Source organism: Delphinus delphis, chromosome 6 (assembly GCF_949987515.2).
Source record: "Delphinus delphis chromosome 6, mDelDel1.2, whole genome shotgun sequence".
Lineage (NCBI taxonomy): Eukaryota > Metazoa > Chordata > Mammalia > Artiodactyla > Delphinidae > Delphinus > Delphinus delphis.
In genome coordinates, this window is record NC_082688.1 from 104,868,473 (window position 1) to 104,888,731 (window position 20,259).

Below are 20,259 nucleotides of genomic sequence, written 5' to 3' on the forward strand. Positions count from 1 at the left end.
ACAGTTTAAAATTTTAGTTTTGTTTTTCTCTTATACTGAAACCTTATTATATAGAGACATTATATAATTTCAGAATAATAGCAGTATTATTACTAACAATGTAATTACTGAAAGCAGTTTTAGATTTCTTTCTACTTCTTTTAGTCCTGAGGGATGTATTTCACCAAGGATGTACAGTCAGATTACTGTGTTTTAAGTTACTTAAGTACTTCTCTGTTTGGTTTAATTCAATACACAGTTCAGGTTTGTGTTTCATTTTGATTTTAAAGAATGACTTAAAATTTTTTTTTTTGCTTAAGTTTGTTTTATAATTATGTTTCAGAACTTTATATATAGGACAAGGTACAATCAGAGAAGTCTAGTTTCTGGCCCTCTCCCCTCCACCTTATTCTTTCCTTCCCTTAGGGGGTAGTCTTTTTTTAAAGTTTTTTTGTTTATTCTTCCATTAAAAATTATAAATATAATATAACAATTATATAAAATGTTTATACAGTATCTGTCTATATTTATATATTCTTTCACTTTCCTTTGATATAGTGTCATACTGTTTGTTTTCTCTACCTTGCTTTTTTCACTGAACAGTATATCCTGGATATTCCATAGTAGCGTTTATAGATATTCCTCAAAAAGATTTCTTTAATTATGGCAGAATATACATAACATAAAATTTACCATTCCAATCTTTTTTGGGTTTTTTTGGCCGCACCGTGCGGCCTGCAGGATCTTAGTTCCCTGACCAGGGATTGAACCCCTTCCCTTGGCAGTGAAAGCACAGCGTCCTAACCACTGGACCACCAGGGAATTCCCCCATCCTAACAATTTTTAAGTGTGCAGTTCAGTGGCATTAAGAACAGTTGCCTTGGTATGTCATCACACTATCCTTCTGCAGCACTTTTTCAGCTTCCAAAACTAAAATTCTGTACCCATTAAACAATAATTTCCCATTCTTCCATTCCCCAGTCCCTGGCAACCACCATTCTTTCTTTCTTTTTTTCTTTCTCTCTGGATTTGACTACTCCAGGGAACTCCCCAGTGGTCCAGTGGTTAGGACTTCGCGCTTTCACTGCTGCGAGCCCAGGTTCAGTCCCTGGTCGCAGAACTAAGATCCCACAAGCTGGGCCGCTTGGCCAAAAACAAAAAGAAATTGACTACTCCAGTACCTCATTTAAGTGGAATCATACAATATTTGTCCTTTTGTGATTGGCTTATTTCACTTAGCATAATGTCTTCAAGATTCATCCACGTTGTAGCACGTGTCAGAATTTCCTTCCTTTTTAAGGCTGAATAATATTTCATTGTATGTATATACAAAACATTTAGTTTAACCATTAATTCATCAGACAGTTGGGTTGCTTCCACTTTTTTGGCTGTTGTGAATATAGCTGCTATGAATATGGATGTATAAATATCTGTTTCTCTGCTTTAAACTTTTTCTGGGTATACACGCAGAAGTGAAATTTCAGGATAATATGATAATTCTATGTTTAATTTTTTGAGGAACCACCACAGTTTTGCATAGCAGCTGCTCCATTTTACATTTCTACCAACAGTGCACGAGGGTTCCAATATCTCTATATCCTTAACAGTGCTAGTTATTTTCTGGGTTTTTTGTTTGTTTGTTTTGTCTTGGAATAATAGCCATTCTAATGGGTACGAGATTGTCCTCATTTTTTTTTATATAAATTTATTTTATTTATTTATTTTATTTTTGGCTGCATTGGGTCTTTGTTGCTGCACACGGTCTTTCTTTAGTTGTGGCAAGCGGGGGCTACTCTTCATTGTGGTGCGCAGGCTTCTCATTGCAGTGGCTTCTCTTGTTGCAGAGCACGGGCTCTAGGTGCCTGGGCTCAGTAGTTGTGGCTCGCGGGCTCTAGAGCATAGGCTCAGTTAGTGTGGTGCATGGGCTTAGTTACTTCGCGGCATGTGGGATCTTCCCAGACCAGGAATCGAACTCGTGTCCCCTGCATTGGCAGGTGGATTCTTAACCACTGCGCCACCAGGGAAGCCCCTGTCTTCATTTTTTAAATTCAGTTCTTACTGAAGGACATTTGCTTTTGAAAGCAGAGCTTGCTGTTGATGTCCTTATTCATCTTTGTAGGGCCAGCAGCTAACATAGTGCCTAACACATAATAATTGCTAAAGAAATGTTTGAGTGAGTTAATGAACTTTATAAACTGTGTCTTCCGAAGGGGTGGTGGTAGTCATGGTTGTGGTTATAGTGCTGTACCTAAGCACTTAATCTCTTGAAGTTGTAATTGATAAATAGTGATGGGCTTTTTGGCGATGGTAATGGTAATCCTCTTACCAATACCAAAGATACCACTTTCCTGTGAACACTAATATTTTACTTTGCCCTTTTTTGGCAGGAGGTGGGGGGAGTGGAGATCAAAATGACTTGAAGCTTTCAACATTTTGTTTACACTTATAAGTGGGGTAATTAAGAAAAAAAATAAAGCAAACCAACTCTCATCTCTAGACCTCTCATGTTCTTTCTGCCTTAATAGTCTCATCTCCATCTTTGCCTGTCATATTCTAATGGTTGTACTTGATGCATTAATAAGTAGAAAAAAAAGGAGTGGATAATAAAACATTTCGTGTAGTATCATCCTGTTTTAGTTGAAGAAAAAAAAGCATGTTCATGTAGAGTAAGTGATCTGGAGAGATTTTTGCCAAGGCCAACAGTGATTGTTCCTGAATTAGCACAATTTATTTGTGTTTTCTATGTTTTTCATTTAGTGTTTGTATCAGTATTTTCTGATTTTTCTGTAAGAAACACATTGTGTTTTCAAAATAGTAAAATTAGTACAGAAACTTTATTTTTAAAAATCTCAGCTGTCCTTTTTTGTCTACCTCCCAGTTGCAGTGTCTAAGACTTGGTATTTATTAAGTGTATTAGATTGAATGACTGAAACTTAAGGAAGAACTTGGTAAATGCCATAAATAGGCATAAAGTGCTAAGAGGATTCAAAAGAGAGAAGGATCATATGTAGAAGAGATAGCTGCAGATCATATTTGAATTAACCTTGAAAGACAGGTGGATTTTCTGTTTGTTTTTAAGAGAATAATATACCCCTTTCTACCAGTAATATTTTGTGGATAGGCTTCTTAGGAAATGAAATTTCTTTCATTATGTTTATTCTTGAAATTCATTGCTTATATCTTTAGAATATATGCATTATCCAGCAGATTTACCTCTCTTATTATCTTTTGTTTAGGTTAATATTAATAAGGTAGTTTTCCCTAAGCAAACAACAATCTAGTGAATTGGATTGAGAAGCCTATTGTGTGACAGGGAAACCAACCAGGAATTAAGAAACTTCTAAATTGAAAAATGTACACACAAGTAGTGGAGAGTTAATTGCATTTAGTTATTTCTGACTATAGGAAAAAAATAGCTTTTAAATTTTTAATTGATTTTCTTGTGTGACAAATCACTTTAAAAGAATGCCTTAAAAATACTTTTTTTTTGTTTGTGTGTTTTTGTTTTTGCGGTACGCGGGCCTCTCACTGTTGTGGCCTCTCCCGTTGCGGAGCACAGGCTCCGGACGCGCAGGCTCGGCGGCCATGGCTCACGGGCCCCAGCCACTCCGCGGCACGTGGGATCTTCCCGGACCGGGGCACGAACCCGTGTCCCCTGCATCGGCTGGCGGACTCTCAACCACTGCGCCACCAGGGAAGCCCCAAAAATACTTATTTTAAATTAAATTACTTAGTGTGATGGAATTTGGTTTGTGAAGTTTTATCTTTTGAGACAGACCAAAATTTACAACTGTTCATGATATTTGAAAAAAGTTTACTTTCTGAAGAAAAGTCAGATTTTATGGGCAGGGCTTCCCTGGTGGCGCAGTGGTTGAGAGTCCGCCTGCCGATGGAGGGTACGCGGGTTCGTGCCCTGGTCCGGGAAGATCCCGCGTGCCGCGGAGCGCCTGGGCCTGTGAGCCATGGCCGCTGAGCCTGCGCGTCCGGAGCCTGTGCTCCGCAACGGGAGAACCCACAGCAGTGAGAGGCCCGCGTATCGCAAAAAAAAAAAAAAAAACAAAATTTTATGGGCAGCTCTGGAAACTCCCACTTGACTTAAGAAGATAAATATAGGCCTGTGATAATGTCATCTTTCTGCAAACCAACGCACTGAAAGAATATTGGAAAGTATTTAATATGCTGTCATAAGACATTTAAAAAGTAAGATTTGTAAAAGAAAAGCAGATCTGTGGGATTAAAGGTATTTTGTTGCAGACCTAGAATTTTTTTAATATGTATATATAAAGTATAATTCTTAAAGTTTTAGACCTTTTCTCATTAGGAATTTTATTATTACAAAAAGGTTTTTAAAAGGTCTTATTTTTAATCATTTAAAATTATTCTAAAAAGTTGTTTTTTAATAATTTCTCACTCTAATTTGGATCTGAAATAGAATGAATACCATTTTTGAATTTTTAATGCCATTCCACATTTGGTTTCACATTTAGTGAATTTAGTCATAATATTCCCAAACCTAGTAGGATACAGTTTCTATGGTTATCAGACCCTTTGTAGAGTGACAAAGATTGGAATTCTGATTCTCTTGAGTCAAATTTTGGCCTTTGACTCTGTCCCCTTTTCACACTCCTTGCTAAGCTTAGGCTGTTGCTATGCTTGAGGGCTTGTCAGCTAGAAGGTTCCTATGGTAACAGGAATGGAAATTTCAAAGAAGAAAGAGAATGAGAGCACAAAGGCTTGGTTGATTTGAATCTGAACAAAGAATAGAAGGTTCCATGTCTTGTACCTTCGTTGAAGAAAGCAGAAATTTAATTTTAGAAAGTTACTTTTCAGTTTGTAAACTTTGTATACCCTGGTCTTAATTTAGTGAATAAAAGTATTACTGCTTAGGGGAGTACTCAGTAAGAATCTTTTAAAAATTTAATCAGCTAAAGTTCCTTTTTTCTCCTTTATAGAGCTTTGATAGTATTCCTTATCTTAACATATTCTCAACTTTGCAGTATTCAGCCTAGCTCATTTAATTTTGATTTTGCTGAGGTTAAAAATTGTTAGGGTTAAAATCAAGGCAGTTTGCTTATTTGAAAATATTAATTTTTTTTGTTTTTATGTAACAGCTTTATTGAGGTATAATTTGTGTACAATAAATTGCACCCATTTAAAGTGTTCAATTTGATGAGTTTTGACAGATGTATACATCCATGAAACCATCACCACTATCAAGATATAAAACATTTCCATCACCTCAAAAGCTTCCTTGTGTCCCTTTGTAGTCCACCTCCCTGAGTTGGCTCCCTGTTCCAAGCAACCACTGATCTGCTTTCTGTCATCATGGATTAGTTTTCATTTTCTGAGTTTTATATAAATGTAATTAATATAGTATCTACTTTCTTATGTCTGGTTTCTTTCACCCAGCATAGTGATTTAGAGATTCATGCATGTTTTGTTTTGCTTTTTAAAAACACCATTCCAATTGACAATTGACTTTCTCACTTGGGAGTTGAGAATGGGAAATCAGCAGGGTTCCTCATGCCCATCAGATAGGCCTTCTGCGGCTCTATTAATTTGCAACTCTTTCCTAATCTCCTTTTAAAATGTCTTTTACTGGGTTCTGTACTCTTTTTTTTTTTTTTTTTTTTTTGCGGTATGCGGGCCTCTCACTGTTGTGGCCTCTCCCCTTGCGGAGCACAGGCTCCGGACGCGCAGGCTCAGCGGCCATGGCTCACGGGCCCAGCCACTCCATGGCATGTGGGATCTTCCCGGACCGGGGCACGAACCCGCGTCCCCTGCATCGGCAGGCAGACTCTCAACCACTGCGCCACCAGGGAAGCCCTGTACTCTATTTTTAAATTTAATTTAATTTTTAAAAATTTTTTTAAAATTTTTGGCTGCATTGGGTCTTTGTTGCTGCATGCGGGCTTCCTTTACTTGCGGTGAGCGGGGGCTACTCTTCGTTGTGGTGCATGGGCTTCTCATTGCGGTGGCTTCTCTTTGTTGCAGAGCACGGGCTCTAGGCGCGCGGGCTTCAGTAGTTGTGGCACTGAGGCTCCATAGTTGTGACTTGTGGGCTCTAGAGCACAGGCTCAGTGGCACACGGGCTTAGTTGCTCCGTGGCATGTGGGATCTTCCCGGACCAGGGCTCGAACCCGTGTCCCCTGCATTGGCAGATGGATTCTTAACCACTGCACCACCAACGAAGTCCCTATTCTTATTTGTATGTAATAAGACCATTTTACAGAGGAAAAACATGAAATTTACAGAGATTACATAGAACACATTGGTTAAGCTCAAGGCCTCTGGGTAAGAATGCAGAGGTTTAACTCTTGGGGCTGTCTTTGTAGTTATGTGATCTTGGGCAAGCTACGTAACTTTCTGTGTCTCATTGTTTTTCACGTGTATTATAAAATGGGATGACTAATGATAGTACCTACCTTATGGGATTGTTGAGAAGATTAAAAAAGATGTGTGAGGCACTTACAACACTGCCTAGCCTATAGTAAGTGTCAGTAAATGCTAGCTGAGATACAGCACAAGGTACTTACAGCTAACAAGTGGCAGAAGCATAAACTTATAGCTTTAGACTCAGTGCAAGCAGCACAAAATAGTCACTCAAGTCAATTTTATAATTCATGATGGGGCTCACAAATGAAGGTTTTACTAACATAGTAACATCACGATATTGGATTAGTTGGTATTGTATGCATTGCTGAGGACCACGCAAGTTTGAGACTCACTTAAGGCATACATATGCATATATGTGTGATGTATGTACATACATCAAAATAGTGCAGAGAGAGTCTTTGTACTGTACCTAGTTTTCCCCCAGTCTTCCTATCTTATATAACTATTATGCAGTATCAAAACCTGGAAGTTAACATTGGTACAATCTATAGCCCTTATCATATTTCACCAGTTTTTACATGTAGTCATTTTTGTGTCTGTGAATGCACATGTACATGTGTGTATATTGTCTTTGCAGTTCTATCACACGTATAAATTTGTGTAGCCATCACTTTGGTTAAGATACAGAACTGTTTTAGTGCCACCGAGGAACTCCCTTGTGCTTCCTTTCTCCCTCCCCCCTTTCCTATTTCCAAGTAACCATTAATTTGTTCTCTAGCCCTATAATTTTGTCAGTTCAAGAATTTATATAAATAGAATCATACAGTATATATAATCTTTTGAGATTGGCTTTTTTTAATTTAGCATAATACCCTTGAGATCCATCCAAGTTGTTGCATGTATCAGTAGTCATTGTTTTCAATTGCTTAGTAGTATTCCATTATATAGATGTCCTGCAATTTGTTTAATCATCCATTGACAGATACTGAGTTTTTTCCAGCTCTTTGCTATTACAAATAAAGCTGTTATGAACATTCCTGTACAGGTTTTTGTGCAGACATAAGTTTTCCTTTTGGGGGGATAAATGCCCAGCAGTGTGATTGCTGGATCATATGATAAGCATATGTTTGGATTTTTAAGAAACTGCTCAGCTATTTTCCATAGCAGGTGTACCATTGTACATTCCCACCAGCAGTATATGAGAGATCTACTTTCTCAGCATTCTTACCACCATTTACTATTTTCACTATTTTTTATTCAGCTTTTATAATATGATGTGGTATCTCATGTGGTTTTAATTTGTATTTTCCTCATGTCTAATGATATTGAACATCTTTTCATATGCCATTCATATATTCTCTTTGATAAAATGTTCATGTCTTTAGTTCATTTTTCAATTGATTTGTTTTTTACTTTTGAGTTTTGAGAGTTCTTTATAAATTCTAGATACAAATCCTTTGTTTGATATGTGGTTTGTAAATAGTTTATCCTGGTCTATAGCTTGCCTTTTCATCCTTTTAACAAGGTCTTTAGGAAAACAGAAGTCTTAAATTTTAATGAAGTTCTATTTACCAATTTCTTTTCCCTCTTACGGACTGTGATTTTGGTGTCATTTCTAAGAACTCTTCAGCCTGGGTCTGGAAGATTCTCTCTCTTTTAAGTTTTATAGCTTTATGTCTTACGTTTAAATCCATGATCAATTTTGAGTTAATTTGTGTAAAGTAAGTTTCATTTTTTTGGCTGTGAATATCCACTAGCTTTAGCACTATTTGTTGAACAGACTATCTATCCTTCCACCATTGAATTGCTTTTGCTTCTTTGTGAAAAATGAGTTGGTTATTCTTGTGTGGATTTATATCTGTGTTCTCTATTCTGTCCTGTTTTATCTTTGTGTCTATTTTACCACCAATACCACAGTGTCTTGATTACTGTTAGCTATATAGTAAGTCTTAAAATTGGAGAGCATGATTTTTCCCACTTTCTTTTTCAAAATTGTTTCAGTTATTCTACTTCTTTTGTTTTTTAAATATAAATTTTAGAATAAGCTTGTCTTTAGCTACTAAAAGCATGCTGGCTTTTGACAGAAATTTCATTAAGTCTAAGGACCATTTGGGGGAAGATTGACACCCTTACATGTTGAGTCTCCAGTCCATGAACAGTGTTGTTATGGATTGACTTGAGTCCCCCTAATAAGCCCTAACCCCCAGTACCTCAGAATGTGACCTTGTTTGGAAATAGCGTCTGGAGTAGTGGAGTACTGAGGTACTTCTACTCCAGTATGACTGGTGTCCTTATAAAAGGGAATTTTGGACACAGGCACACATAGAGGGAAGATATGTGAAGAGGCACAGGGGGAATGCTGTGTGAAGATCGGATTTATGCTGCCACAAGCCAAGGAACTACTAGAAGCTAGGAGAGATACCTGGAACAGATCCTTCCCTAGCACCTTTAGGGGGAGCATGGCTCTGCCAACACCTTGATCTCAGACTTTTAGCTTCCAGAAATGTGAGACAATGAATTTCTGTTGTTTAAGCCACACAGTTTGTGGGACTTTGTTGCAGCAGCCCTAGCAAACCAGTGTAACTGTATATCTGTCCATTTATTTGTATCTTCCTTGATTTCATCAGCATTTTATAATTTTCAGCATACAAGCCCTATACATGTCTTGTTGGACATTTACCCAGGTGTTTCTTTTTTTAAAAATAAATGTGATTATAAATATATTGTTTTAACTTAGTTTCTACATGCTCATTATATATAAAAATGCAATTGTATATAGAAATACAATTTTTTGGTATGTTTTTCTTGTATTCTGCAACCTTGTTGAACTTATTAATTCTAGGACGAATACTTTTTTCTTTAAACTAATTTAAAAGTGTTTTTTGAGATTCCTTGAGGTATTCTATGTAGATAGTAATGTCATCTGCAAATAGGGACATTTTTCTTTTTCCAATCTCTACACTTTTTATTTCCTTTTCTTGTTTTTGTTTTTTTTTATATATTTATTTATTTATTTTTGGCTGTGTTGGGTCTTCGTTTCTGTGCGAGGGTGGCATGCGGGGGCCAGTCTTCATCGCGGTGCGCGGGCCTCTGACTATCGCGGCCTCTCTTGTTGAGGAGCACAGGCTCCAGACGCGCAGGCTCAGTAGTCGTGGCTCACGGGCCTAGTTGCTCCGTGGCATGTGGGATCTTCCCAAACCAGGGCTCGAACCCATGTCCCCAGCATTAGCAGGCAGACTCTCAACCACTGCGCCACCAGGGAAGCCCCTCCTTTTCTTGTTTTATTGTGCTGATAGGACTTCCAGTACTATGCTGAGTAAGAGTGGTGAGAGCAGGCATTCTTCCCTTGTTTCCAATCTTAAAGGTAGGAATCCAGTGTTTCACCACAAAGTATGATGTTAACTGTAGGGTTTTTGTATATGTACTTTATCAAGTTGAGGCAGTTACTTTCTGTATGTACTTTGCTGGAAACTTTTGAAAATCATGAATGCTTTTTCTGCATCATTTGGTATGATCATGTGATTTTTTTCTTTGTTATTAGCCTGTTGATTTGGTAGATTACATTGATTGATTTTTGAATATGGAACCAGCTTTGGATTTCTGGAACAAACCCTACTAGGTTGTGGTATATAATGCTTTTAATATATTTTTGGACTTGATTTGCTACTATTTTGTTAAGGATTTTTGCATTTTGTTCACTGGGGGTATTGATCTGTAGTTTTCTTCCTTTGTATTATCTTTGGCTTTAATATTAAGTAATCCTGACTTCATAGAATTTGTTGGGATTAGTTCTCTGCTATTTTCTGGAAGAGATTCTGTAGAATTAGTATTCTTTTAAAATTGTTAGTTAGATTTTACCAGTGAAACCATCTGGCCTGGATATCTTTTTTAGGAGGTTTTAAAATACAGATTCAATTTCTTGAATAGTTAGAAGACTATTCAGATTATCAGTTTCATCTTGGGTGAGTTTTGGTAGTCTGGCTTCTGAGGAATTGGTCCACTTCATCTAGTTTACGTGCATAGAGTTGTTTGTAATATTCCTTATTGTATTTTTAATGTCGGCAGTCTCTAGTGATATCCTCTTTCATTCTTGATATTGGTAAGTTGTGTTCCTTTCTCTCATTCTTTTTTTAATCATTGTTACTAGAAGCCTATCAATTTTACAGATATTTTCAAAGAACCAGCTCTTGGGTTGAGTGATTTTTTTTTTTTTTTTCCTATTGCCCTTCTTTGTTTTCAGTGTCATTGATTTCTATTCTTTATTATTTCCTTCCCTTTGCTTTTGGTTTATTTTGCTCTTTTTGGTTATTATGAATAATGCTACTCTGATATGAACATTCATATACAAATTTTTGCTTGAACATGATTTTAAATTATTTTGGATATATTCCTAGGAGTGGAATTGCTGGATCATGTGGTAATTTTATGTTTAACTTCTTGAGGAGTCACCAAACTGTTTTCTCTAGTGGTTGCCTTATTTTACATTCCCATCAGCAAATGTATGGGGGTTCTGATTTCTTACCAACACTTGTTATTTTCTGTTTTTTAGATGGGGTTGTGGGTGTGATGTTGTATCTCATTGTGGTTTTGATTTGCGTTTCCTAATGACTAATGACATTGATCATCTTTTCATGTGCTTATTTGGTCATTGCATGACTCCTTTGGAGAAATGTTTGTTCAGGTGTTTTTGCCCATCTAAAAAATTGGGTTTTTTTTTTTTGAGTTACAGGAATTCTTTATGTATTCTGGACACTAGACCCTTATCAGATATATGATTTGCAAATATTTTTCACTGTGTGGATTGTCTTGTTCACCCTGCTTCTGATAGTGTCCTTTAATACACAAGAGCTTTTACTTTTGATGAAGTCCAATTTATTTTTTCTTTTGTGCTTGTGTTTTTGGTGTTTAAGAAACCATTGACAAAGCCAGGGTCATGAAGATTTACCCTTATGCTTTCTTCTACAGGTTTCATAGATTTTGCTCTTACATTTAGGCCTTTGATCCATTTTGAGTTAATTTGGATGTGATGTGAGGCAATCAGCCAATTTTATTCTTATGCATGTGAATACTCAGTTGTCTCAGCACCATTTGTTGAAGAGACTATTGGTACCTTTAGGTACCAGGTGGTCTTGGTACCTTTGTGAAAATTAATTGACACACATGTGAAGGTTTATTTCTGTATTCCCAGTTGTATTCCATTGGTCTGTATGTCTAGCATTATGCTGGTACCATACTGTTTTGGTTGCTATATCTTTGTAATAAGTTTTAAAGTGGGAACGTTTTGTTCTTTATTTTCAAGGTTGTTTTGACTGTTCGGAGTTTCTTGCATTCCGTATGAATTTCAGGATCCGCTTCTCCATTTTGGCAAAAAAAGGCCATTGGGAGCTTTGAAGGGACTACATTGAATCTGTAGATCAGTTTATGGAGTATTGCCATTTTAACAACATTAAGTCTTCCAATCCATGAATATGGGAATTTTTTATGTTTATTAGGTCTTCTTTGATTTCTTTCAACAGTATTTTGTAGTTTTCTGTTTTGCATCACATTGGTTAAATTTATTCCTAAGTACTTATTCTTTTTAATGCTCTTATAAATGGAATTGTTTTTTAATTTCCTCTTCTTTTGGCTTTTTTTGAAGTTTATTTTTAATGTATTTACTACAGTTATATTTCTATCAACTGTAGAAATACAGTTGATTTTTTTTTTCTATATTGACTTTGTATCCAGTGACTCTAAATTTATTTATTTGATGGTTTATAGATTACTTTAGATTTTCTTTGTAACAACCATGTTTTGTTAATCTGGTTCAATTAGGAGACAGAACCACTCAGTGATTTAAACAAGGGAAGTGTAATATGAATAATTAATAAACTATTAAAGAAGAATAATTATAAGATATATAGAGAGCTCTACAGGGTTCTCTAGGGCTGAGGGACAATCTTAGAAGGGGCCCCCACCCCAAGGCTAAGACCTTAGTTGTACAGGATATAGTTACAGCTCACTAGGTAGCAGAGAACATCACAGGGTTGCTTGGGCCAGAGCTGGTCCACAGTTACCAGGCAAGCAGGACGCAACCCTTCAGGGCATAGGCAACTATTGGGTAAATAGAGAGAGTCAGGGCACTGCTGCAGGCAGGAGGCCTTGAGCCTACAGTGTCTATTTTGGGAGGGCTACAGGAAGGTGTTTACTAGGCTGGGCTGGGACTGTGAGGTTGATGAAGGATCATTCTAGGCACATGGGCATAGATTTCCTCACATTTACACTGCTGACTATGCAGCAGCCCCAACCAACAAGAGAAGCCCCCTTCATCCTGCAGTATTTCTCCAACACTATTGAGACAGTTTAAAATCATGTTCAATGTAAAGAAGAAATGATGAAAGGAATCCCATCCATTATCACAGAGCATGTGTTGAAGGGTGAGTTTGGAACAGAGATACAAATTTGGTAACTGGAGCACATGTCATCTGTGTATAATGACAGTTTCTTTCCAGTTCATATACCTTTTATTTCTTCTTTCTTTCTTTCTTTTTTTTTTTCCCTGACAAAGCAAGAGACTTTATTAGGAAGGGGCTCCTGGGTGGAGAACAGCAGGGTAAGGGAACCCAGAAGAACTGCTCTCTGTATTTCTTTCCTTCTAATCCTTTACCTTTTATTTCTTCTTGATGCTCTAGCGAGGACTTCCAATACAGTGTTTAATAGGTGATAACAGGTACTTTTGCCTCATCTTTGATCTCAGGGGACGCTTTCAGTCATTTACTACAAGGTATGAGGTTTGCTATGGTTTGATGTATATGCTTTCTATAGGATTGAGGAAATTCCCTTCTTAGTCTGTTAAGAGTTTTCATAATAAATGGGTGTTGGATTTCATCAAATGCTTTTATTGCCTCTGTTGAATAGATTGTGTGATTTCCTGCCCTTTTTCTGTGAATGCCATTAATTGCATTAACTGATTTTTCAAATGTTAACCAGCATTGTATCCTTGGAACAAAACTTTATTTGGTGTGATATATTATTCTTTTTTATATTGTTCTGGATTAATTTACTAATTTGGGATATGATTTTTACATCTATGGTCATGAAATGTGATTTTCCTTTCTTATATAGTCCCTGTTGGGTTTTGTTATAAAAATTATGCTGGTTTTGTGAGTTGAGAAAGTTTCCTTTTTTGGGGAAGAGTTTGTATATGATTGCTGTAACTTTTTCCTTAAACGTTTGATAAATTTTTTCTAGTGAAACCATCTTGGCTTGGAGTTTTTTTGGGGGGATAGTTTCTAATGGTGGCTTAAATTTCTTCATAAATGTTGATAGAAAACTAGATTTTATATTTCTTCTTTTATGATTTTTGGTAAATTGTGATCTTTTTCCAAGGAATTAGTTCATGTCATCCTAACATGTCGAATTTATTATTTATAGTATCCTCATTATATTTGTAGTAATTTTCTGTCCTTCATTCCTGATATTGGTAATTTGTGGGTTTTTTCCTCTTTTACTAATTATTGCCTTTTTTCTACTTTCTCTAGGTTTGATTGGCCATTCTTTTTCCAGCTTCTTGAGATGGAGCTTACCATTGGTTGTTTTTCAGGCTTTCTTATTTTCTGACATACGCATATCAGGTTATAAATTTCCTCTGAGTATAGCTTTTGCTGACATTTTACTTATTGTCTTTACTACTTAATTCTAAATGTAGATTATACATATATATAAACATTAAAATGTAATATATATAATTATATACAATTTAAATTTCAATTATGATTTCCTTTGTTGATTATGAGTTATTTAGAAGTTTTTTTGTCTAATTTCCAAACAGCCAAACAGTTGGGTATTTTCTAGGGTTCTTTTTGTAATTGATATCTACCTTAATTCCATTTTAGTCATAGAACAGTCTGAATGGTTTTAGTACTAAGAAGTTTTTTGTGGCTTATTTTAGGACTTACAATATGGCCAGTTTTGGTAAAGATTCCATGTGTATGTTAAATAGGTTCCACTCATTGTTGGGTGCCATGATTATAAATATGTTGTTTAGGTCAAGTTTCTAATTGACTTGTTTAGATTTTCTGTATTCTCATAGAATTTTTGTCTCACTCTTCTTATTGAGAGAAGTGTATCAAACTCACTCTGATTGTGGATTTGTGTATGTCCCATTTTACTTCTGTTTTTTATTAAAATAATTTAAAGCTGTGTTAAGTGGTACATATATGTTTAGATTTACTTTTTAGTCATGGTGAATTGATTCTTTTATTTTGTCTTTAAGAAATGACCTTCTTTATCTCTGGGAACACTCCTTGTCATAAAGTGTGGTCTTGTTTTTGGTTGGTTCTTTCATTGTTTATTGTTTGCCGTCTTTTTAGTTTTAACCTATCTCTATCCTTATATTGAAAAACGTGTCTTTGTAAACGGCATAGGGTTTTTTTTGTTTTGTTTTGATTTGATTTGTACCTAGTCAAACAACTTTACTCTTTTACATAGTCTTTAGGCCATTTATATATAATGCAATTAGTGATGTACTTGGGTTAATATCTACTATCTTATTACTTGATTTCAATTTTTCCAAACTGTTTTGTATTCTTTTTTCTCTGCTGTCTTGACTTCTTTTGTATTGTTCTATTTCTCTTTATTACCTTGTTAGTTGTGCATTCTTTTATTGCTTACCCTAGAAATTATATGTACCCTTGACTTATAGTATTATAGTAAAAATAATAACTTCGATCACTCTCCCATTAGTCTTCCTCTGACCCCCATCTTTATCATTTTATTATTACACATATTAATTTACATGTATTTTGTATGTATTTTAAGACATTATTTTCATTTGTTTATTTTTTAAACTTTTCATATTTTTGTCTCTGCATTGGGTTTTTTAAAAAATTATTTTATTTATTTATTTATTTTTGGCTGCGTTGGGTCTTTGTTGCTGCATGCGGGCTTTTTCTAGTTGCAGTGAGCAGGGACCATTCTTCATTGCGGTGCACAGACTTCTCATTGCAGTGCGCGGGCTTCTCATTGCAGTGGCTTCTCTTGTTGCAGAGCATGATCTCTAGGCTCACAGGCTTCAGTAGTTGTGGCTTGCAGACTCCAGAGCGCAGGCTCAGCAGTTGTGGTGCATGGGCTTAGTTGCTCCGCAGCATGTGGGATCTTCCTGGACCAGGGCTCGAACCCATGTCCCCTACATTGGCAGGCGGATTCTTAACCACTGTGCCACCAGGGAAGCCTCCATTATTGTTTGTTTATACAGAGAATATTTATATTTTCCCACATATTCACCTCTTTTGTTGCTTTTAATTCCTTTTGAATTTTCATCTTAGATTATTTTTCTTTTGTCTTCTAGTGCAGGTTTGCTAGTGACTAGTTTTCTCAGTTTTTTGTCTGTCTGAAGATGTCTTTACTTTGCCTTCACTTATAAAGGGTATTTTTGCTGGCCATAGAGTTATGGTGAGCAGTTGTTTTCTCTCAGCTCTTTAAGTAGTCATTCTGTTGTTTTATAGTATTCTAAAGTCCAACAACAGTTGTTCTGTTGAAGGTAAGGTGTCTTTTTTCCCACTGGCTGCTTTTAAGATGTTTTTCTTTGGTTTTCAGCAATTTAAATGAGATATGCTTAGGTGTCTTTTTTTAATTATATTTATTCTTCTGGGGATTTGCAGAACTTTTTGAATCTGTGGGTTGTTGTCTTTAATCAGTTTTGACAAATCCTTGGCCATCATCTTTTAATATATTGCCTCTGCTCATTCCCTCTTTCCTCTTTTGAGGTTTCAGTTATGCATATTTTAGATTTTTTTCATGTGTTTTACGTGTCTGTTATGCTCTTTTCTGTATGTTTCAGTATTTTTTGATCTGTGTGCTTCCGTTTGGATATTTCCTATTGCCTTGTTTTCCATTCTTCCAGTTCTATCTTCTGACATATCTAATAAGTTCTTAATTTCAGCATTTATGTATTGCACTTATAAAATTTCTCTTTGGTTCCTCTTATGATAGATTCCAATTTTCTGGAATTCTTCATCTTTTATTTTCTTGAACATATTTCTTATATACAGTCTTGTCTACTAAGTCCAATAGCTGGGATTACCAAAACACTGTAATTTTTTCTTTTGTTTTTCAGTCATATGGTCCTGTCTCTTGGAATGCCTAGTATTTTTTATTGAGTAGTAGACATTACAAAATATTGGTGAGCTTCTACATGATGTTATATTACTACTCCAGAGAAAGCTCACCCTTTCTTCTGCTTAGCAGATAAATGGGGGCTGATCACCTTAATTCAGTGAGGGACTGAGCTGAGTTGAGGCTGGGTTTCATTTTTCATAGGTCTCTGCCTCCCTGTCATTTGCCCTTGCTACTGAAGTGTAGTCACTCAGGGGCTTCCAGCTGAGAGTGTGGTATGTTCATTTCCCACTTCCCCTGGCAAGACTTGAACCTCTAATTCATGTTTCCTCATACTGATAAAACTTCCAAAATCTCCACTCTGCTTTTCAGAGCTTTCTTCTTAGCTTCCTAGCCTCCTTCCCTGTGTAGCTTCAGAATTTTCAAATATCTTGAAGGGAAAACTGGCTCTTTGTCAGGCCCAATTCTAGGTACTTCCCCTTCTCACCCATCTGTTCCTTTTGTTTCTCATTTTGTCTGTAGTCTTTTTTTTTTAATTGGAGCATAGTTGATTAACAATGTTGTGTTAGTTTCAGGTGTATAGCAAAGTGATTCAGTTATACATATACATGTATTATTTCTAGTCTTGCAAGACTACCAGAGCTCTGCTGGTTTCTTGGTTCTCTAGCACCAGCCTAGGCTTGATTCTCAGCTTCTTGCCTTATACCCAGATTCAACAGATACCTCCTTGGAAAAGTGGCTGCACTTATCAGGCCACCACTCCATGCTTCCGAGCTCTCTAGATTCTTGGTCTGTCTAGTTCTTTTCCTTCACTACTTCTCTAATAGCTTTAAGTAGGTATTTTTAAAACTTTCTTTCCTGTATTTTGAAGTTGTTCTTGATGGAAACATTGATTTAACACAAATTACCTGTTCATACTTGGAAGTGATAGTCACATATAGTTTATCGTTATATATCAGTTATCACATCCATTATAGTTAACTTCTTTGACACCAGTTTGTTTAAGAGACTTGGTTTTCTGACTGTGTTGTGTATAGAAGGACTCTGGAAAATGTTTTATATCGATGTAGAAATAAGTTGATTGAGTCTTAATGGAAAGGCCTGGTGGTGAGAACATCTGTTATCAGTTCAAAATCAGCAGTGACTCTGAAACTGTTATATAAACAAGTGGAAAAGATATTTGGTAGTCAAAAGCCTAGATGCACATTTCTTGGGATAATTGATCTATTCCTATGGTTATAATGATGATTTTAGTATGGTGTTATGTTTGGGGCCACTGTTTTTTCTTTTTGTTTCCTTAATATCAGCTTAACATTGTGAGCTCTGTTTACATCATGTGATTTCAGAGTTGAAAGAACTCCCGTTTTTTAAAAAGAATTTTTTTAATGTACAAAGAAAAAGAAAATGTAAGACCAAAGTGAGATCTCTTACTACCTCCCACCCTCAAAATATGTACTGCTGTGTATAACTACTTCTCTTCCTCCCCCACCCTTTCCTTTCACTTCTTGTCCTCTCTCTCCTATTGATACACGTCAATTGAAGAAAATATAGAAATTGAAATACATAAAAAGAAGAAAATTTAAATCTCTTGTAATCCTATCACCAAGCACTAATCACACTTCTGAGCGTTTGACACATATCTTTTGTGGATTTTTCTGTGTAAAATGCATCATATTGTTGTTAATGGTTCTCAGCCAGGCCTTTTCATTAATATCACCTGTAACAATTAAAATATGTATAGATTCTGGGATACACCTCATACTTAACCAAATCAGAATCTCCAGGGATAGGGCTAAGAGGGTTTCGTTGAAAAAAACAAACTCCCTCCCCTTTAGAAAATTTTAATTGCCTTCAGAAATCTTCTAAAACAGATTAAAAAAAAAAAGAATATTGCCGTATTATATGTAGAAAACTTTAACTTGTATGCAACTCTTTATCTAATGATTTGATTTTAACTTTCTCCTAGCCATTCCACCCTATGGTGAATTTGGATTGTTCTCGGGATTTCCGGCCATTTCTTTGTGCACTCTACGCTCCTATTTGTATGGAATACGGACGTGTCACACTTCCCTGCCGTAGGCTCTGTCAACGGGCTTACAGTGAGTGTTCGAAGCTCATGGAGATGTTTGGTGTTCCTTGGCCTGAAGATATGGAATGCAGTAGGTGCGAAAATCATAGATTTTCATGGACCATTACTTATGTTGCAGTATATTTAAAATTATTTGTCTTCTGGTTCATCAGTTTTTAAGAACTTTTTTGAAGTGTGTATATTAGTCATAATTGTGAACAGCAGTTTCATGGCCTCAGAGCTGTTCATTTCCTTAGGAATTTGGAAGCACTAAATGAAAAAGGTGGGAAAAGAAAAACATTCTATGAAGAAATTTTTTAAATAATCAAATTAAGAAAAACATAATCAAGATATTGCTTGTTGATTTCTCTCCCTTACAGATTTTTTCTGGTTATAAAAGTAATGCCATTTATTAAAAAATTAGAAAATATAGAGAATATAATCATTTGTTACCTCATTATTAAATATGTTTAATGATTTTAATGGGACTCAAATATCTTTATGATTTAAATGTGTTAATGACTACAGTAGTCCTGTCAGTTCCGTTTTTGTCATGTATTAATATACCCAGACCCAGAAAATGTCAGATACTTTTCAAATCACTTCCAATATATAGATTGTAAGCATTTCCTAAAGGTTTGAGGATATTTACCAGACAGTGTTATAGATTGGTACGAGAGAACATTATTATTAGTAATAACATATACAGTAGTAATACTGTATTTCTTGTATAATAATGTTCTGCCTTTTGTATTCTTAGAGTTTCAAGGATAAAGAATAAGATGAACACTTATATAACTCTTATTACCTAGCTTTGTCCAATCTTACTATTTTGCAATGTTTGTTTCAGATTTTCCTTTTTTTTTTTGGCTGCACCACATGACTTTTGGGATCTTAGATCCCCAACCAGGGATTGAACCCAGGGCCCTGTCAGTGAGAGCACCGAGTCCTAACCACTGGACTGCCAGGGAAGTCCCCAGATTTCTTTTTTTAAGAAATAAAACAGTACAGATAGAGTTGAAGTTTCCTTTCTTAGTACCCATCTTGATTGCATTTCCTTCTTCTCTCCCCAGAGATGAGATAATCATTATGTTGAATTTGTTGTTAATCATTCCTATCTTTGTTTTTATACTCTTACTACACATATACATATCCATAAACAACACTAAATTTTTTTTACATGTATCTGTGTTTATATCTGTAACTCTGGTTCATTCCTCTTAATTGCTGTATAATGGCCAATTGTATTACCATCCTATAGTTATTTAGCCATCTCCTACTGATGGTCATTTAAGTTACTTCTAGGTTTTTGCTATTATGGGCAGTGCTGCACAGAACACTTTTTTCTCCTTCATGTTTAAAATTAATTTGTTTATCATATGACAGTAGCCCTTGGAGACAGGTGAAAGGCACATGTTGTTACTCTCATTTGACAGATGGAAGAACTTAATAAAACATGTATTAGTTACTTGTAGTCAGTTCACTGGCATTTTGCTTTCTCATATTTGTCTGCTCTATTTCCCACCTATTTAACACACTCTCTTATCTACCCCATCAAACCCTTCATCCACTTTCTCCCCAAAACCTGGTAATATTTATAGTCCCGCTTTCAGAAGTTTGTAGATTTCTTGGTATTTATAACAACAGTTATGAATTACCTGGGCAGGAACCCTATTTTATGTTTTTTGTATCTAACTCCTATTGTTTAGTGGTCTTTTTATTTTAATAAGTTTTATACAAGTATAGAAGTGTCATTATGATCTATGTTTATTTGTTTTGAT

General features: G+C 35.8%; 1 protein-coding gene across 1 annotated transcript in view; it reads left to right on the forward strand.

Annotated features, from left to right (window-relative positions):
• The window catches only part of FZD3 (frizzled class receptor 3), an 85,309-nt gene that overhangs the window by 11,655 nt on the left and 53,395 nt on the right, over positions 1-20,259 (forward strand). Inside the window, exon 3 of the mRNA XM_060015236.1 lies at positions 18,377-18,573. Within this exon, the coding sequence (XP_059871219.1) occupies positions 18,377-18,573 (197 nt within the window). The remainder of the gene's footprint in view (positions 1-18,376; positions 18,574-20,259) is intronic.